A 20,632-nucleotide genomic window follows, 5' to 3' on the forward strand; every position below is an offset into this window, starting at 1 on the left:
GAGTCTCTCCAGAGATTGGTACTATTTTGGTGGGCATACACCTTTTTGATCGCTTACTGTTTTGTGATGTAAGGTGACAAAAAAATAGTTTAGCACAGTTTTTATTTTTTATTTTTTTACGGTGTTCATCTGAGGCTTTAGGTCATGTGATATGTTTATAGAGCCTGTCGATACGGACGTGGCGATACCTAATATGTAATATTTTTTTACTTGCAACTTAAAAAATTTTTTGGGGGGGGACTTTTTTATTTTTTTTCACTTTTTTTCACTTTGGGACTTCAACTTTTGGGGTCTGATCCCCTTTACAATGCATTCCAATACTTCTGTATTGGAATGCATTGGCTGTATGAGTAATTACTCATACATCGCGCTGCCTTCCATGCCATCAGGTCCCCCCTACAGCCCCACCGAGACCCAATGGCACCGCCGCCCGCCGCAACCTGTAAAAGCTGAAAACCGCAGGTCTGAATTGACTTGCGGTTTGCAGCGATCGCCGACACGTGGAAGTCATGGGACCCCCCCCGCATTGTCCCCGGGTGCCTGCTCAATGATTTGAGCAGGCATCCAGTTCCGACCACTGCCCGCCGCGCGGCGGTGATCGGAAATTCATAGGACGTACAGCTACGTGTCCTTAAGACCAAGACGTACGCCCTATGTCCCAAACAGGTTACATTTTTTTTAACACTATTTAGACATAAAAAACCTATACATATGGGGTATTGTTGTAATCATACTGACCCAGTTTTGCCGTAAACGAAACGCTGTGGGAACAAAACCCGTAAAACGGTGGAGGAATTGCATTTTTTTTCCCCATTTCTATTTGGAATTTTTTTCCCACTTCCCACTACATTTTATGCCATAATTAATGGTGGCATTACAAAGTACAACTTGTCCTTCAAAAAATAAGCCCTCATACAGCTATGTGACCGAAAATATATAAAAGTTTTGGCTCATGGAAAATAGGGAAGAAAAATGAAAACACAAAAATGAAAAAACCTCCGTTAGCCAAGGGGTTAAGGACAGGTTTCATTCATCTGCTTTTATTTTTTTGGCTTTAAAGAGAATCTGTCACATTGCACATGGTGTCTGAGCTGCAGGCAGCATGTTATAGAGCAGGAGAGGCAGAACAGATTAATATACAGTTTTATGGGAACAGATTCAGTAAAACTTGTATTTTATACATTTAAATTCCTGCTTATTCTGGGCTTTGAAGTGAAGTAGATGGTGCGATCAGTGATTGACAGCTATCTGTATACACAGTCATAGAGGGAAGGCTGTCAATCACTGGTAGGACCTCCTCCTGGACTTCAAAGCCTCGAATCAGTAAGAATTTAAAAAACTTTATTTACTGAATCTTTTCCCATAAAACTATGTTCAACAACAGCATGTTTAACATGTTAGGTTCTCTTTAAAGGCTATGTACAATTTTTTTTATTATTATTGCATTGCACTTATTTTGAGCTAAAAATAATTTTTTCAATTGGTCGTTATTAAAAATATGGAGCCTTTTTTGTGTACATAGCTGTGATGCTCTACTAGCTTCCTGTGGATTTTCAGTCTTTTTCCATCATTTGGGGAGCTGACGGCTCCTTATCTCCGCTCTCTGACATTATAAACACTCATTATAGCTCAGTTCTCATCTTAATGATAAGAATGTGGCTTAAATAAGTGTTTATGACCTCTTAGCAGTTTAGAGATGAGAGTTATTAGATGACCGGCACAAAGTGAAAGTGAAAGTACCAGTCACACAGTTAGAAAAACAGAATGGCTCAATATTTTTTATAAAAGCCAATTGAAAATATGATTTTTAGCCCAAAAAAAAAGCCATAAACAAAAATTGCCTCCAAAAGGTGTACATAGCCTTTAAGAACCACTGAACCGAAAATATAAGCAGACAAAGACAGGCACTAAGGCTACTTTAACACTAGCGGCATGGACCTTCGACAGGCTGTTCGGTCGGGTGAACAGCCTGTCGGATCTGTCCTGCCGCTTGTGACCGTGTGCCCCTGGACTGCCGCTCCGTCCCTATTGACTATAATGGGGGCGGGGGCGGAGTTCCGGCGAGACACGGCGAGAGGCTGCCGGAATAAAACTACGACATGTCCGACATTTATTCCGGCACCCTCTCGCCGCACGCTGCCGTGCCTCCCTGGAACTCCGCCCCACCCCCATTATAGCTAATGGGGATCTAGCGGCAGTCCGGGGGCACACGGTCACTAGCGGCATGACGGATCCAGCAGGCTATTTACTCGACGGAACCCTGCCGGAGGTCCGTGACGCTAGTTTCAAAGTAGCCTTACGCAGGGTTCAGACCTGAGCGTACTTGAACGTACGCTCTGTATGCGCGATTGTACGGGCGTTTGCAATCGCGCATACAGAGACAAGCGAACGCTCATTGTCGCGCGTTCCCGCTGAAGTCTATGTACGGGAACGCGCGACAAGACACCCCAAAGAAGCTCCTGTACTTCTTGGGGCGACGGGCGTTTTACAGCGCGATCGTACGCGCTGTAAAACGCTCAGGTGAGAACCATTCCCATAGGTGACTACCTCTTGAAGCTCATCAAGAGAATGCCAAGAGTGTGCAAAGCAGTAATCAAAGCAAAAGGTGGCTACTTTGAAGAACCTAGAATATGACATATTTTCAGTTGTTTCACACTTTTTTGTTATGTATATAATTCCACATGTGTTAATTCATAGTTTTGATGCCTTCAGTGTGAATCTACAATTTTCCTAGTCATGAAAATAAAGAAAACTCTTTGAATGAGAAGGTGTGTCCAAACTTTTGGTCTGTACTGTACATTAGATAATGTGCGTTCTTAAAGTATAACTGTCATATTTTTTTATTTTTTTTGGAGTATTGGATTGTGGTGATTAATATCTCCTTGGTGGCCCTATTTCAACTTTTCACTGTGTACTCAATTACCCCTTAATTCCACAGTTTAGTTCCCTGTACTGCGTACTTTTACCTGTGCTTAAAATCAGGTTGCTATGCAGGGTCCGTCCTGGTGTTGAAGGATGGAGGACGCAGAAGCGCGCAGCGTGCAAGGTCAGATTACTGACAGCCAGGGACTGTAAGTAAATGATTAAAGCCAGGTCCTCCCCAGCAGCTGATAACAGTGCCTGGGCTGTGTGCACTTCTCCCTGTCCCTGCGCTTGGCAGACGCTCCCTCACTCAGCAGAGCTGGAGAATGCAGAGTTGAAGCAGCGCAGACCAGGGAAGGGAGATCTGCCGTCTGCTCAGTGTATAAATGAAAGCAACATGTGGTAAGAGGACCCCTTTGTGCTGCAGGAGATTAACCCTTTAGGGGGGAGGGCTCTGGTTACTGACACTTTTGGGGGGCTATTGTTACAGGCTAGTGAGGGCAGGCGGGATTAGCCTCAGGGTGAGGGCAGTGGCGGCCATCTTAACTGAATAGTGAAATTGCAGTTTTATGCAGACTGGTTGCGAAGGGCTGAATCTTATTAAATATGGGGTAAGTCAGTCTAATAGTAACTGATTCTGGAATATCATGTTATTAGTAACTACATATATGAAAATTGAAATTAGGGTCTAAGTGTGACAGTTATCCTTTAAGCCTTGGAGAGCCAGTGTCCAAGATCATGAAAAACTGAAAAAATGATTTGTATTCTAAATGTTACTAATAAAACATTCAGGTCTAAAGTTGTGACCATCATTGCCCAGATCATTTACGGATATGATTTATTTTAAATTTATTTTACCATTTAAAATTTCACATTTCAAGATTATTCAGGACAAATGTTTGTATGCGTTTCAAGCTACAGAAAAGACACAGTGATCACAGCCCTGGAGCATTGTGTGTTATTTACTTTAATGCTGTCAATTAAGAATTTAAAGCATATGGTAATTAAACATGATTCATCAAGAGATAAGCATAGTCTTATAGGTTTATTTGAACGTACTGGCTGCAGGCAATCTAGTGTGCATCCTGTGCATCCTAAATGCATTTATTTTATCTACATTGCCCATAAAAAGTCTTTACACCTGCACTTTTCCATGTTTTATGTTATAACAGCAGGAAAAGTAATAGCTTTCAAAGTGCTAACAAATACAGGTCCATTCATATTATGATCACGTAAAGACCATCTGTCAGCAGATTTGTACCTATGAAACGGCTGACCTGTTACACGTGTTCCTGGCAGCTGAAGGCATCTGTGTTGGTCCCAGGTTCATATGTGCCCGCATTGCTGAGAAACATGATGTTTTAATAAATATGCCCTTTCCACTTTGATTGACATCGCCAGGCATGATGACGTTTACACTGCCTGGTCCAGTCAATCAAAGTGGAGAGGGCTCAGCAGTTACAGAGAGAGCAGAGCCTCTAGGTGTAATGACGACGCCCCCATTGCTCCTAGAGGCTCATTTGCATATATTTAAACTTAAGTTTTTCTCAGCAATGCGGGCAGATATGAACATGAGACCAACACAGATGGCTTCAGCTGCCAAGCGCACATGTAACAGGTCAGCCAGTGTCATAGGTACAAATCTGCTGACAGATGCCGTTTAAAGAAGCACATCAGCTATTGTTTGGGCATCTAAGGGTACTTTCACACTAGCGTTATTCTTTTCCGGCATTGAGTTCCGTCCTAGGGGCTGTATACCGGAAAAGAACTGATCAGTTTTATCCTAATGCTTTCTGAATGGAGAGCAATCCTTTCAGGATGCATCAGGATATATTCAGTTCAGTCTTTTTGACTTTTCTGCACAGAGATAATACTGCAGCATGCTACGGTTTTATCTCCGTCCAAAATTCTGAAGCACTTGCCAGCATTTTTTTCAATTGAAATGCATTAATGCCAGATCCGTCCCCGAGTGTTCCGGCAAAATGGATCCAGCATTGTGGTCTGTGCATGCTCAGAACGCCAAAAATGTGAAGAAATAAAAAATACCGGATCCGTTTTTTTTCGGGTGACACTGGAGAGACTGATCCGGCATTTCAATGCATTTGTCATACTGATCAGGACCCTGATCCGTCTGACAAATGCCATCAGTTTACATACGGTTTGACAGATCAGGCAGGCAGTTCCTGCCGGAATCCTCTGCCGCAAGTGTAAAAGTACCCTAACACTAACTCGCCACCAATATTCTAGCAGTGTAAATTGTTTCATTCCAACTCAGTTGCATCCATACATTATGAGCCCTTTCATTTTGGGTATCTGTGGCATGTAATCCCCGTCTTGACCACTAGTCCAGAGCTTGTTTGCACTTCAGGAAGTGAAGGGGGGTGCTTTAGTGTAGGGACCTGTACCCACAGATAAGTGATCCAAATTGAAACCACTGCACTCTTCAAATAGATGCTCAAACGGTTTAAATTTTATTACAGAACATGCATTTTAAGAGTAATTATACATGTGTAAGAGATTGCCAGAAGTCTGTGCACAGTGACCTGTGACTAGAGGATTAAATCATCACCCATTAAATCCCTTTTAGCAGCTCTCAGACGCCTCCCTCCTCCGCCATGCTTTGCCCTCCTTGTTTCACTCCTTGCATACAGTGCTGTTGGGTATATCATTTCTTTGCTGTTTTGGAGTTATATAGTAGGTAAGTACATACTGTACCATGATTAGCTGCCCACCCCTGACTTACACCAGTCCTATGTGGTGGGTGTAGAAGCTCCAGCATCTTCATACTGCTCTCCCCTGCCTCCTGCTTGTAAGAGCTGAAACATATCACAAGCAGGAGACAGACTAAAGAAGGCAAGATGGCAGTCCGCCCATAAGCGACACATCAACTAAAACACTTAACACAAGACATAAACATAATCCTCTACATCAGGGATCAGCAACCTGCAGCACTTCAGCTGTTTTGACACTACAACTCCCAGCATGCTCCATTCACTTCTGTGGAAGGTCTGAGAAAAGCTGAGCAAGTGTGCATGCTGGGAGTTGTAGTTTCACAACAGCTGGAGTGCCAGAGGTTGCTGAATCCTGCTCTACATTGATCATTGATATCAATCTATTTTGCACTCTATAGGCAACACAAAATGCTGGAGCGTTTCTTTAAAAGTGGTATTCCAATGTTTTAATATAGATAGCCTGTTCTTAGGATAGGTCAGGTATCCTCAAACTGCGTCCCTCCAGCTGTTGCAAAACTACAACTCCCAGCATGCCTGAACAGCCTACAGGTATCAGCCTACAGCAGGGCCTTGTGGGAATTGTAGTTTTACAACAGCTGGAGGGCCGCTGTTTGAGAATGCCTGGGATAGGTCATCAATATCTCATTGGTGAGAGCCCTACATCCCATAAACCCCACCTATCAGCTTCTCTCAACTAGCAGTGGATGGAGCTGGTTATTGTAGCACTGCTTCCATTAAGCCTGATTCACACGTCAGTGTTCGGTCAGTGATTTCCATCAGTGGTTGTGAGCCAAAACCAGGACTGGAGCCTCCACAGACATAAGGTATAAGGGAAAGATCTGCACCTGTTCTGTGTTTAGAGCCGCACCTGGTTTTGGCTCACAATCACTAATGGAAATCACTGACCGAACACTGACTGTGTGAATGAGGCATTACATTGAACTGAGGTTTGATGGAAATCTGCAAGGAAGTTTGTACTTAAACATTTAGATCCCCACATTTCGGTCTTCAGAATATTTGCCGTGCCCAGCAAGGTACGTCCGTGATGAAGGCACAGAGGAGGGCAGCCAGACAGCAGCTGTGGTCAGAACAAGTCCAAGCCAGAGGTCAGATTAGAGATGTGGATACAGTTAAAGTAAAAACCAGTGGACAAAGCAAACAGAGCATCAGGGATACCAAGACCGGGTCAGCATACGGGCAGGCAGAACTTGGCAGAAAGCCAGCTAGAGTCAGGTTCCCACAGGGCAGCTGATACTCAGGCCACCGGACGCTGCAGTCACTAGTGTTGTCCATGGGAGGCAGAAAGTTGGAGCGAAGAGTGTATGTAACATTACTAACCAATAATAAAAAGGAGAAAGTATTTATCCTCATTAATTCACCCAAACCAAACAAGATATTTAAGACGGACAAAAAACCAGATCATTGATTGTATAGTGATAGTCTACTTTATTAGACCTGACATGGTTTCTCTTGCTTCTCTATGTAATCGCTTTTCTTCTAGCACGCTGCCTTTCTAACCTTCTTTTGCCTTCTCTTATTCTTATGCTCTACCCCTGCAAGATTTGTTCACTCTAGGCTGGGGATGCCCAACCTGTGGCCCTCCAGTTGCTGCAAATCTACAACTCCCAGAATGCCCGCACAGCCTACAGCTATCAGGTCATGTTGGGAGTTGTAGTTTTGCAACAGCTGGAGGGCCACAGGTTAGGCATCCCTGCTCTTGGCGACTTCAGGAGATGCAAACTCCTGTGAGTAGTGTTCTCCCAGCAAAGGACTATGCGACAGACGGGCGTAGCTATAGGGGGTGCAGAGGTAGCAGTCGCTATCGGGCCCAGGAGCCTGAGGGGGCCCAAAGACCCTTGTGGTGCATAAGAAAACACCAGTATTATAGAAAGTCCATGCTGGTCAAGTTACACATCTGGCTCAAGGGAAGAGGGTTAAATCAAGAATTTGGCATGGGGGCAGGGGTGCCGTTTCAATTTTAGCCTCAGGCGGCAAGAAGGTTATGCGCTTCCTGCCCTTGGCCACAAAGCACTGAACTCTTGCACCAGGGCCCATGAGCCATTAGCTACGCCCCTGGCGACAGAGCGTCTTTCACCCTGTAGAAGTCCCTTCTAGCACAATTAGCTCCTCACCTTGTGAACGTAACCGACTACACAGTAGCGGGCTGTACACAATACATTTGTCTTCTTTGTACACAGTATGCCATATAACTCTTCTATCTTCTTACCAATAGTGCTCTTTATTTCTGTGTGTTTTTATTGGTTCATTAAAATGAGTTTTGCAGACAACAGGAAGATGTCCTGCTGTTTTACGGAGAGCCTCCTGACCTATGTAAGATGCTTCTGCAGTTAGAACAGTAGTCTTCCTCATATTTCTTCCTTCTCACATCTCTTCTCATCACATAATATTTTCCTGGCTGCGTTACATTTGGAAATCAGCCCTCGCATCAATACACATCCCTAAGTCCAGTTTAATCCCTTCCCCTAGCCACATGAAAACACTGTGTCGTACATGAGAATACACATTCTTCTTTTCCTGTAGAAACACAGATATTACTCATCGTTTTATTCACATTATGCATAGCATATGGACTGGATTAAAAGGGTATCCTCATTTCGGCCTGCATAGAAAGCATAGCTCAGGAGTTATGGAAAAAGCCTAGCATGCGGTGCCACAGTGTTTTGGAGTTACTGAAAGAGCGGCCATTTTTGTAACTCCGCCTACCCAGACGGCGCTTTGTGTGGTTATTCCCATCTCGATGATGAAGACCACGATGGAAATAACTCTTTAATGTTTAATAGTATTTTATATTATTAGTATTTATATCACAGTTGCAGTGCTTACTTCTTTTACTGTATGTACCGTATATAATAGTCCTGATAGAGTCGATTTATCGGTTTTCTGTCATGTGCTTGTTTGTAGGATGTTAAGTTGACAGCCAGCAACGATGATTACTATTTTGTGTTTGAAGATTATCTTTATCAGGTATGTCATATCAGATTATGGATATATTTCATTTGTTTGAATTATGCTGTGTTCATTTTGTTTCCCAATCGCCTCCCCTGGAGCTCACATTTCATGACAGACTGCTTAAAGGGGTTCTTCGGGAATTTAGAAAATATTATTTTATTATGAATATATTCACAAATACCTTTCATTAGTTATAATGGCTCGTTTTATCTAAGGCACGGGTGTCAAACACAAGGCCCGCGGGCCGAATCCGGCCCGCCAGACCTTGTCATGTGGCCCGCGTAGCCGCCGCCGGCCGCCAGCCTTCACCTTTTTATTATCATTATCACTTACACCCGATACAGGAGCCGGGAGGATCAGCTGTGAGGGAGGCGGTACTTACATCTACAATCGCTCGCCGAGAGGAGGGAGGAGGCAGGCTGGGAGGATGGGCGCTGGCAGTGTGAGTCATACGTCACGCGCCTGCGCCGCCCACTTTATGAATGAAGCAGGCGGCGTGGGCGCATGTTGTATGACTCACACTGCCAGCGCCTGTCCTCCCGGCCTACCTCCTCCCTCCTCTCGGCGAGCGCTTGTAGATGTAAGTACCGCCTCCCTCACAGCTGATCCTCCCGGCTCCTGTATCGAGTGTAAGTGATAATGATAATAAAAAGGTGAAGGCTGGTGATTGTGAAACTTGAAAGGGGGGAAAGACCGTATGTGAATGGCTACTGGGCTGGCGCTGCTGAAAGGGGTTAATTATAACTACTGTGGGAGCAAAGGGGGGAATAATTAGCTACACTGAAGAGGGGACTGAAAGGGGTTAATAAATACTGTGAATGGGGGACTGCTGAAAAAGGGGTTAATAACTACTGTGAAGCCCCTTCACAGTAGTTAACCCCTTTCAGCAGTCTTCACAGTATTTATTAAACTCAGCAGTCCCCCTTCAGTGAAGGGGGGACTGCTGGGGTTAATAACTACTGTGAAGGGGGACTGCTGAAAGGGGGAAATAACTATGAAGAGGGGGCTGCTGAAAGGGGTTAATAACTACTGTGAAGGGGGCTGCTGAAAGGGGTTAATAACTACTGTGAAGTGGGCTGCTGAAAGGGGTTAATAACTACTGTGGGAGCAAAGGGGGGAATAATTAGCTACACTGAAGAGGGGACTGAAAGGGGTTAATAAATACTGTGAATGGGGGACTGCTGAAAAAGGGGTTAATAACTACTGTGAAGCCCCTTCACAGTAGTTAACCCCCTTTCAGCAGTCTTCACAGTATTTATTAAACTCAGCAGTCCCCCTTCAGTGAAGGGGGGACTGCTGGGGTTAATAACTACTGTGAAGGGGGACTGCTGAAAGGGGGAAATAACTATGAAGAGGGGGCTGCTGAAAGGGGTTAATAACTACTGTGAAGGGGGCTGCTGAAAGGGGTTAATAACTACTGTGAAGAGGGCTGCTGAAAGGGGTTAATAACTACTGTAGTTATTAATCTCTTTCAGCAGTCCCTCCTTAACAGTATTTATTAACCCCTTTCAGTCCCCTCTTCAGTGTAGTTATTTATTCCCTCTTTTGCTCCCACAGTAGTTATAATTAACCCCTTTCCTGCTAAAAGGGGTTAATAACTACTAGGGGGGGGGGGGGCTTGGGGCGTGACACCATTTTCTACTGCACCGGGTGACACCAGCCCTAGCAACGCCACTGTCAGCGCTCCTTATGCGATTATATACATACGGTAACCATTAACTATTAGAGATACGATTATACAGTGAGTGGACACATAGTCCTACAGATACAACCGGCCCTTTGAGGGTGACCAAACTGCTGATGCGGCCCCCGATGCATTTGAGTTTGACACCCCTGATCTAAGGAGCAATCATTAGGAGAAATAAAATGGCCGCCATCCTATTAATACACACAGAAACCTGTCCTAATCACACAGCAGGACAAGTTACTTCACCAGAATGAGCAATAGTACTGCCTCATCCGCCTCTCTGCTCTGCTTGTCAGGAATCATGATCCTGAATACAGGTTAATCTCTGTGGGACTGGAGATGATGAGGAGACATGAGAGGAGGGTGAGGTCTGGCTAAAGAGCAGCAGCACTTGTATGCAGTCTCCATTACCACAGTCTGTCCTGTCCGTCCTCTCTGTACTTCATGTCTCCTCATGAACTAAATTCCCCAGAGATTCAGCTAAAGTTCTTATCATCTATATTCAGGATCATAATCCCTGACAAGTAGAGCAGAGAGGAGGATGAGGCAGCTCTTTACCTCAGTGTTGTGAAGTAACTTGTCCTCATGTGTGGTTAGGACAGGTTTTGTGTGAACTAATGGGACGGCGGCCATTTTGTTTTCCCTGATGATTGCTCCCCAGACAAAGCGAGCCATTATAACTAACAAAAGGTATTTGAGAATATATTTATTATAAAGTACCGTATTTTCCGCCGTATAAGACGCACCGGCGTATAAGACGCACCTAGGTTTTTGGGGAGGAAAATAAGAAAAAAAATATTTTTAACCAAAAGGTGTGCTGTGGGTTTAGAACTAGGTGGTCTGTGGATGGCACTATTACTGGGGATCTGTGGATGACGGACACTGTTATGGGGGGATCTGTGGATGACGGACACTGTTATGGGGGGATCTGTAGATGACGGACACTGTTATGGGGGGATCTGTGGATGACGGACACTGTTATGGGGGGATCTGTGGATGACTGACACTGTTATGGGGGGATCTGTGGATGACGGACACTTATGGGGGGATCTGTGGATGACGGACACTGTTATGGGGGGAACTGTGGATGACGGACACTGTTAGGGGGGAACTGTGGATGACGGACACTGTTAGGGGGGAACTGTGGATGACAGACACTGTTATGGGGGGATCTGTGGCTTTCACTGTTACAGGGGGATCTGTGGCTGGCACTGTTACAGGGGGGGATCTGTGGATGGCACTGTTATACATGTGTCATCCACAGACCCTCCCAGCCCATAACTGTGCCATCCACAGATCCCCCGCCGCTCCTGTATACTAATATCATATGTCTTATTCAATTAATAGTTTTTAAATATGCCTCTTTATTCCTAAAAGTACCTTAAATCCGAAGCGCTTCAGTACAATGCCGGCAGGCCGGGCAGCCGGCGCGGCGCGTCACTCACTGACGTCACTTGCCTGCGCCGCCTGCTTCATTCATAAAGTAGGCGGCGCAGGCACGTGACATCAGGGAGTTACGCTGCCGCCCGCCCAGCCTGCATACTACTGAAGCGCTAAGGATTTAAGGTACTATTAAGCATAAAGGGGCATATTTAATAACCATTCATTGAATATGACATATTTTATTAGTACACCGGAGCGGCGGGGCGGGCCTTTAGTACAGTGACTGCACCGCCCCGCCGCTATTGCCGGCCCCAGCTCCTCCTCCCAGTCCCTCCCCGAGTCCTCGCTCTCTTTACATCGCTGCCAGCGATGTAAAACTGACTGCATTCGCCGTATAAGACGCAGGGGCATTTCTCCCCCATTTTGGGGGAAGAAAAAGTGCGTCTTATACGGCGAAAAATACGGTAATATTTAAGTATTTTCATTTTCTTAATTCCCGGAGAACCCCTTTAAAGTCAGAAAACATTGTGATCCTGCAGATATGTATGTGTGTATATGCATACAGACATAGCACACGTTAATGTGAAACTTAACATGATAGATACGCTGTTTCAGGAAATGTTAATGCATACTTACACTTTCAGATAACTTTGCAGAATAAGCTGCTGTTGTGCACTATAGTGGTAAAGCTATAGCGGACCATGGGATATGGGATCACTGTTAAATTGGTGGGGGCTGACTGCTGGGACCTCCACTGAGCTTGACAACAGGTTGGGTACACGCACTATCAATCCTTTCATATCTATGGGACTGAAGGAGGTAGCCAAGTGCTAGCGGCAATCCCATAGGGATGAATGGAGTGGCAGTGCGCATGCTTAACCTGCTGCTCAAATTATGCAGTGGTCAGACCCCTCTGATCTATTATTATCCTATGGATAGGCGATCACTATCGGACTATCCCTTTAATGGCTTTCATTGTATTAACGTTTTTAGTCCATTATGCAGTACAGCATAAGCCATCACCAAGAAAACTGAATATTTGGAAATAGATTTCTTACATTTGGCTGTCCTTAATAATTTGACACTTAAGATAGCAGCCACAAGGTTTGTATTATTATATTTGTCCTTGTCATTAGAGTCAGATCAAGAGCTGCTGGAAAATTAATAGAGCAAACATAAAGTAGGGACTTTTTGCTTCTCAATGTTCCTCTTTATTTGCCAAAATGAGATGAGTGCCATGTGTGGGTCATATGTGTCCGAGCAAGGGCCTACGTGATTAACACCGCTGAAAAACAGAAAGACTGACCTTGTTTCCCGCACCAACCAGTGACATGGTGATTAGCACCTATGGGCAGCATGATTTTGAAACATGAGGCATGAGGACTGCCATTCCAGGGTCCTATTAGAGAACCACTGTGTAGTAAGTAAAGCATGCTGCAAGATTAAAAATAATAATTTGCTAAAAGTGAGTAAATGGGGGTCATTTCTATAGAGGCAAGAAGAAAACCTGTGGTCACAGTTAAAGGGGTTTTCTGAGACTTAAATACTGATGATCTGTATTCAGGGTATGTCTTCAGTAGCTGATGGTTGGGGGTTAGACTCCAGTCACTTTCACAATCTGCTGTTGGAAGGGACTCCAGCACTCAGGAAAGCATCCCAGACTCTTCCATAGTCTAATGCCATGTCCATTGGTCCCAAGGCCTTTGAATGGGACTGAGCTGTGCAAACAGCTGTGGTACCATCAAACAGCTGACCGACTGGATACTGGGAGTCCTTTCCCACCAATTGATCAGATGTCCATAAGCTATTCTGAGGAATAGTCATCTGTATTTAATTGCCAGAAAACCCTGTTAACTTAAATAATTTAAACAATTTATTTGTGTCTCTGACCTCTGAGTCCACCAGGGCTAGTCCAAGAGTTAGCGACCTAGTGGGTCCCCTGCAGCAAAGTCTAGATATCTGTATTGGGGTGAAAACCAGGGGATCGCTATGAGAATGCCCTTAAGGCTAGCCCAATGTCAAACCAGCTAGTTGGTACAGTGGTTCCACACCAGTTTAAAAGGGTTCTCCGGGAATTAAAGGGGTATTCTTATCTCAGACAATGGGGGCATATCGCTAGGATATGCCCCATTGTCTGATAGGTGCGAGTCCCACTGCTGGGACCTGCGCCTATAACAAGAATGGAGCGGGGAGAGCTGTAGATGGAGGACCCCAGATTTCCCGGGGTCCGTCCACCACCAAGCGCTGCTTCCATAGAAGTGAATGGGAGCCGCCCTTATCAGACAATGGGGGCATGAAATGGGACAACCCCTTTAAGAAAATGAAAATACTTAAATATTACTTTATTATAAATATATTCCCAAATACCTTTCATTAGGTATAATGGCTCGTTTTGTCTGGGGAGCAATCATTAGGAGAAATAAAATGTCCGCCATCAGTACACACAAAACCTGTCCTAATCACACAGCAGGACACGTTACTTCTCAACACTGAGCTAAAGAGATGTCTCATTCTTCTCTCTGCTCTGCTTGTCAGGGATTATGATCCTAAATACAGCTGATAAAATCTTCAGCTGAATCTCTGTAAAAATGGAGTACACGAGGACACATGAAGTACAGAGAGGACGGAGCTGCTCATTACCCCCATCCTCCTCTCTGTACTTCATGTCCCCTCATGAACTCCATTTCTTCAGAGATTCAGCTGAAGATCTTATTAAGCTGTATTCAGGTTCATAATCCTTGACAAGCATAGCAGAGAGGAGGATGAGGCAGCTCTTTAGCTAAGTGTTGTGAAGTAACTTGTCCTCCTGTGTCATTAGGACAGGTTTTCTGTGTACTAATAGGACAGCAGCCATTTTATTTCTCCTAATGACTGCACCCTAGACAAAACAAGCCATTCTAACTAATGAAAGGGATTTGGGAATATATTTATAATAGAGTAATATTTAAGTATTTTCATTTTCTTAATTCCTGGAGAACCCCCTCTAACTCAAGCACTAGTTTTCTACTTTCTCTCCAGACTGTAGGAAAGCACCCATAAATACAATCTGAGAATCTGGTATTTTTGTAGGAAACCACTAGGAGCCTGTGTGCAGCTGTATAATGGCTGCGTGCATGAGCCTTTAAATAAAGTGCCCCATTTTCCATTACATTATAAAAAAATATTACTCTTGATGGAAGGGATAAAAGCGGTGTCTTGTCAGATGAGTGCCGTATCCTTAGGTCTGTCTCTGCATTCATTCATTTTACATTCTTTTAAACAACATTCATGAAATTTTGTTTCATAAAAAACACCATGAGCAAATCTACTGTGTACATCTGTTTTAGTGTATGGCGCTCTACTATATTAGCAGTATTTTGTCTGTGCTGAGAACTGTATCAGTTCAGAGCTCTGTGAAGTCTGAGAGAATTAATATAAAAGGATTTTGTTCTGGGATTTGATAACTTCTTAACAAATGAAACAACCGCCAGGCTCTTGTGCGATTAATTCTTTAAATTATTAGATTGATAACTTTTTTTTATGAACATTTTAGCATAAATTCCCTGGGCTATTCTCGTAGCCCGGATTTAATAACAGAGGCTGAGGATAGGATTGGGGAGATGCCTGCCATTTTAACCTTATGTAATACGACATTTTTGGATGCTGTTAACTGTCTGCACAGAATGAAACTAATTTAAGTGAAATAACAGATTTCTGCTACGGGAAGTAAATTGCATTTTTCGGCATCTTAATGATGGGTTTGATTGCAATGTCAATATAAATGTCATGGAAGAAAATGACAGTGTCTACTTCCCCTTCTGTTTGATTACATGTAAATTAGTCACACTTGTTTGGATCTGTTACACTAAAGAGAGGGCATGTCCTCCACGACTAGCATTATAAAAGATTACGTTTAAGTGAGACTTTCTGTGTAGTTTTATATTTTCCCATTAAATCGTGTCCTCTTGAGACTGAAATACAAGGTCAGCAATCATGTACCTTATGAAATAAACCAAACACTGTAAATTATACAAGGGGAAATTTATTAAAACTGAGGTTTAAAGAAAATCTATTTAAACTGGAGTTTTATATGCCAGTGTTAATAAGAGGTATTAAAAGGGTTGCCCTACCTTAAGAATCTGTCCCCTATCCATAGAAGAGGTGATCCGTATCTCATCAGTGGGGTCTAAATGCAGGGACCCCCCACCGATCAGAAAGAGAAGTTCTTATGGTGGGACAAACCTTAAAGTGTAACTGTGATGTTTTTATAAAAAAAAATTTTTTTCGCATATGTTATTGCTGCTGCAGCATTATGCATAACACAATCTTTAGTTTCTTCACATACCACTGTTTTGCTTTAGCTTTGACCTTAGTTACGGCTGTTTTGAACCCTACAATATAACAATCTTCTCAAGATGGCTCCTCTGACAGTTCTCTGAGGCCAAAACTGCCTTCCCTCACTTCACATACACACTTGCTTTAGCCAGCAGCTTCCTGCCAGCCGATCAGATTGGATTACAGAGACACGCCTCCTTACTCCACACTAATGCAGGCATGCAGTGTGCAGTGTCTGTCTTCTGTTTACACTAAAGGGAAGACAGAAAAGCCCTAGCAATGGTCTTTTAAGGGACCAGTGGAAAGGGCCAGGGGACATTAATGAAAACTGTTATTATAAGGTAATTACAGATCTTTTGGCAATCATTGATGGATTAACTCACGTAACCATGTCTAGCTCTAGTAAACTAGCAAATTAAAACTAATATGGCAGTTTAATAAATTTAGAGCACCTTCTGCGGTCAGTGTGCCAGAAAAAGAAATTCTACAAATCTGTCTGACATTGGTTCATAGGAAATTGCTGCTCCCTACATTACTTTTAAAGTACTCTTTGGAATATGTCACTCGAAAAACTGAGTATGGCATTGAATCTTATGAGCCAGGCAAAACAAATTATTAAAAAGGCACAAATGCTTTATCTCTGGACATCTTGATCTAAACAGTTACTTCTTGGCACAATGTGTTAAGAACAGTGTTTATAACTTAATGTTGGCAAATTTGATCTTGCAGGAAATTGGAGTGGATGAAAGCACACAGCTGTTATGCCATATTTCTGAAAAGATTCTGTGCAGTCTACAGTACTTAAAAAATGTAAAGGCTACAAACACCTTTGCTCTGCTTTTTTTTTAATTGTTCATTTGCTTCCAAAGACTGGAAACTAGCAGTGTATAATGTGATGGAAAAATTAATCAAGTTGCTTGGAGTGCTCTCTGATCTCGGCTTCAATTCGTCAGGTTTTTCTGTCCCTCACCGTATGGTCTAGAGCAGTGTTTCCCAACCAGTGTGCCTCCAGCTGTTGCAAAACTACAACTCCCAGCATGCCTTGACAGCCTTTGGCTGTGCGGGCATGCTGGGAGTTGTAGTTTTGCAACAGCTGGAGGCACACTGGTTGGGAAACACTGGTCTAGAGCGAGGATAAACTGACAGGCTGTAGTCGGAGCACTCACCCTTAAAAGAGCGACCCCCAGCCGCTGAAACTTCAGGCCTGGTCTAGTATTCCTTCTCCTCCCTACTACCATCCAACGCATTTCACCATGATTAGATGGCTCATCGGAGGGCGATTTGTGCTATGCAGGTTGCATGTCTGGTTTTGACCTCTTTATGTCTGACAACTCATTTACCCTATTAGATTTAGGTTTAGTCAAGTCAGGGACCATTGTCATGTTGTGAGCCACCATTTAAGACAGATTGTGCAAGTACAGTGAGGAACAGAAGTATTTGAACACCCTGCGATTTTGCAAGTTCTACCACTTAGAAATCATGGAGGGGTCTGAAATTCACATTGTAGGTGCATTCCTACTCTGAGAGACAGAATAAAAAAAAAATTGTCTTGCATTGCCGAACATGTATTTTAACACCTGAGAAAATCAGTGTTAATATTTGGTACAGAAGTCTTTGTTTGCAATTAGAGGTAAAAAACGTTTCCTGTAGTTCTTGACCAGGTTTGCACACACTGCAACAAGGATTTTGGCCCACTCCTCCACACAGATCTCCTCTAGATCTGTCAGGTTTCAGGGCTGTCGCTGAGCAACACAGAGTTTCAGCACCCTCCAAAGATGTTCTATTGGATTTAGGTCTGGAGACTGGCTAGGCCACTCCAGAACCTTGATATGCTTCTTACGGAGCCACTCCTTGGTTATCCTGGCTGTGTGCTTCGGGTCGTTGTCATGTTGGAAGACCCAGCCACAACCCATCTTCAATGCTCTGACTGAGGGAAGGAGGTTGTTGCTCAAAATCTCACAATAAATGGCCCCATTCATCCTCTCCTTAATACAGTGAGGTCGTCCTGTCCCCTTCGCAGAAAAGCACCCCCAAAGCATGATGTTACCACCCCCGTGCTTCACAGTAGGGAAGGTGTTCTTGGGATGAAACTCATCCTTCTTTTTCCTCCAAACACGACGAGTGAAGTTTAGACCAAAAAGTTCTACTTTGGTCTCATCTGACCACATAACTTTCTCCCATGCCTCCTCTGGATCATTCAGATGGTTGTTTGCAAACTTCCGACAGGCCTGGACATGTAATGACTTGAGCAGGGGAACCTTCCGTGCAATGCATGATTTGAAACCATGACGGCGTAGTGTTCTACCGACAGTGACCTTTAAAATTCTGGTCCCAGCTCTCTTCATTTCATTGACCAGCTCCTCCCTTGTAGTTCTGGGTTGATTCCTCACCTTTTTTTTTATCATCAGTGATACCCCACGAGGTGAGATCTTGCATGGAGTCCGAGGGAGACTGACAGTTGTCTTTAGCCTCTTCCATTTTCTAACAATTGCTCCAACAGTTGATTGGCAATTCCCCAGTAGCCCTTTCCAGCCTTGTGGAGGTCCACAATTTTGTCTCTGGTGTCTTTTGACAGCTGTTTGATCTTGCCCATGGTAGTAGTTGGCGTCTGACTGACTGTGGGGTGGACAGGTGTCTTTAAAGAGCTCAGACAGGTGCTAATAAGTTAGATTAATGAGTGGAGTAGAGTTGGACTTTTTAAAGGCACAGTAACAGGTCTTTGAAAGCCATAATTCTTGCTGTTTCTCAGGTGTTCAAGCAGTGCAAGACAAAATTAATAAATAAAGTATATTAGAAAAATATTTTTTAGGGGATTAGGGGCAACATATAAAAAATGATTATAAAAGTTTAGTTACTCTTTAAAGTATAACTGTCATATTTTTTTTTTTTTGGAGTATTGGATTGTGGTGATTAATATCTCCTTGATGGCCCTATTTCAATTTTTCACTGTGTACTCAATTACCCCTTAATTCCACAGTTTTGTTCCCTGTACTGCCTATTTTTACCTGTGCTTAAAATCAGGTTGCTATGCAGGGTCCGTCTATGTGTTGAAGGACAGAGGACGCAGAAGCACCCTGCTTGCAAGGTCAGATTACAGACAGCCAGGGACTGTAAGTAAATGATTAAAGCCAGGTCCTCCCCAGCAGCTGATAACAGTGCCTGGGCTGTGTGCACTTCTCCCTGTCCCTGCGCTTGGCAGATGCTCCCTCACTCAGCAGAGGTGGAGAATGCAGAGTTAAAGCAGTGCAGACCAGGGAAGGGAGATCTGCCGTCTGCTCAGTGTATAAATGAAAGCAACATGTGGTAAAAGGACCCCTTTGTGCTGCAGGAGATTAACCCTTTAGGGGGAGGGCTCTGGTTACTGACACTTTTGGGGGGCTATTGTTACTGGCTAGTGAGGGCAGGCGGGATTAGCCTCAGGGGGAGGGCAGTAATGGCCATCTTAGCTGAATAGTGAAATTGCAGTTTTATGCAGACTGGTTGCTAAGGGCTGAATCTTATTAAATATGGGGTAAGTCAGTCTAATAGTAACTGATTCTGGAATATCATGTTATTAGTAACTACATATATGAAAATTGAAATTACGGTCTAAGTGTGACAGTTATCCTTTAAGACCACTATGCAGCGTATAATGTGATGGAAAAAAATAAATCCAGCCAGCAAAGGAAGCAATATGGACAATCACAATACAATAGTAAGTCCTTTGTATTAGCTTTATGTACGTGAGAAATGATGTTTGCTGAAGTAAGACAACCCCTTGAATCCAGGTGCATCTCAATAATTTAGAATATCTTCGAAAAGTTATTTTATTTCAGTAATTCAATTCCAAAAGTGAAACTCATATATTATAAAGATTCATTACTCACAGAGGGATCTATTTCAAATATTTCTTTCTTTTAATGTTTATGATTATGGCTTACAGCTAATGAAAACCCAAAAGTCAGTATTTGAGAAAATTAAAATATTATATAAGACCATTTAAAAAATGATTTTTAATACAGAAATGTTAGCCTACTGAAAAGTATGTACAGTGTATGCACTCAATAATTAGTCGAGGCTCCTTTTACATGAATTACTGCATCAATGCGGAGTGGCATGGAAGCGATCAGCCTGTGACACTGCTGAGGTGTTATGGAAGCCCAGGTTGCTTTGATAGTGGCCTTCACCTCGTTGGCATTGTTGGGTCTGGTGTCTCTTATCATCCTCCTGACAGAATCACATAGAGAATCTATGGGATTTAGGTCAGGCGAGTTTGCTGACCAATCAAGCACAGTGATACTGTGGTTATTAAACCAGGTATTGGTAACTTTTGGTAGTGTGAGCAGGTGCCAAGTCCTGCTGGAAAATGAAATAATAATCTCCATAAAGCAGAGGGAAGCATGAAGTGCTCTAGAATCTCCTGGCAGATGACTGCTCTGACTTTGGATTTGATATAAGACATTGGACCAACACCAGCAGATGACACGGCTCCCCAAACCATCGCTGAGTGTGGAAACCTCACACTTGACCTCAAGCAACTTGGATTGTGTGCCTATCCACTCTATCTCCAGACCCTAGGACCAAATAAAATGCAAAATTTACTTTCACCTGAAAACAGATCTTTGGACCACTGAGAAGCAGTCTAGTCCTTTTTCTCCTTAGCCCAGGTAAGAGGCTTCTAACATCTCTGGGTCATGAGTGCCCA

General features: G+C 43.5%; 1 protein-coding gene across 1 annotated transcript in view; it reads left to right on the forward strand.

Annotated features, from left to right (window-relative positions):
* TBC1D19 (TBC1 domain family member 19) overlaps window positions 1-20,632 on the forward strand; it is a 193,389-nt gene that overhangs the window by 115,410 nt on the left and 57,347 nt on the right. Inside the window, exon 13 of the mRNA XM_044284859.1 lies at window positions 8,517-8,579. Coding sequence (XP_044140794.1) covers window positions 8,517-8,579 — 63 coding nt within the window. The remainder of the gene's footprint in view (window positions 1-8,516; window positions 8,580-20,632) is intronic.

Source organism: Bufo gargarizans, chromosome 1 (assembly GCF_014858855.1).
Source record: "Bufo gargarizans isolate SCDJY-AF-19 chromosome 1, ASM1485885v1, whole genome shotgun sequence".
Lineage (NCBI taxonomy): Eukaryota > Metazoa > Chordata > Amphibia > Anura > Bufonidae > Bufo > Bufo gargarizans.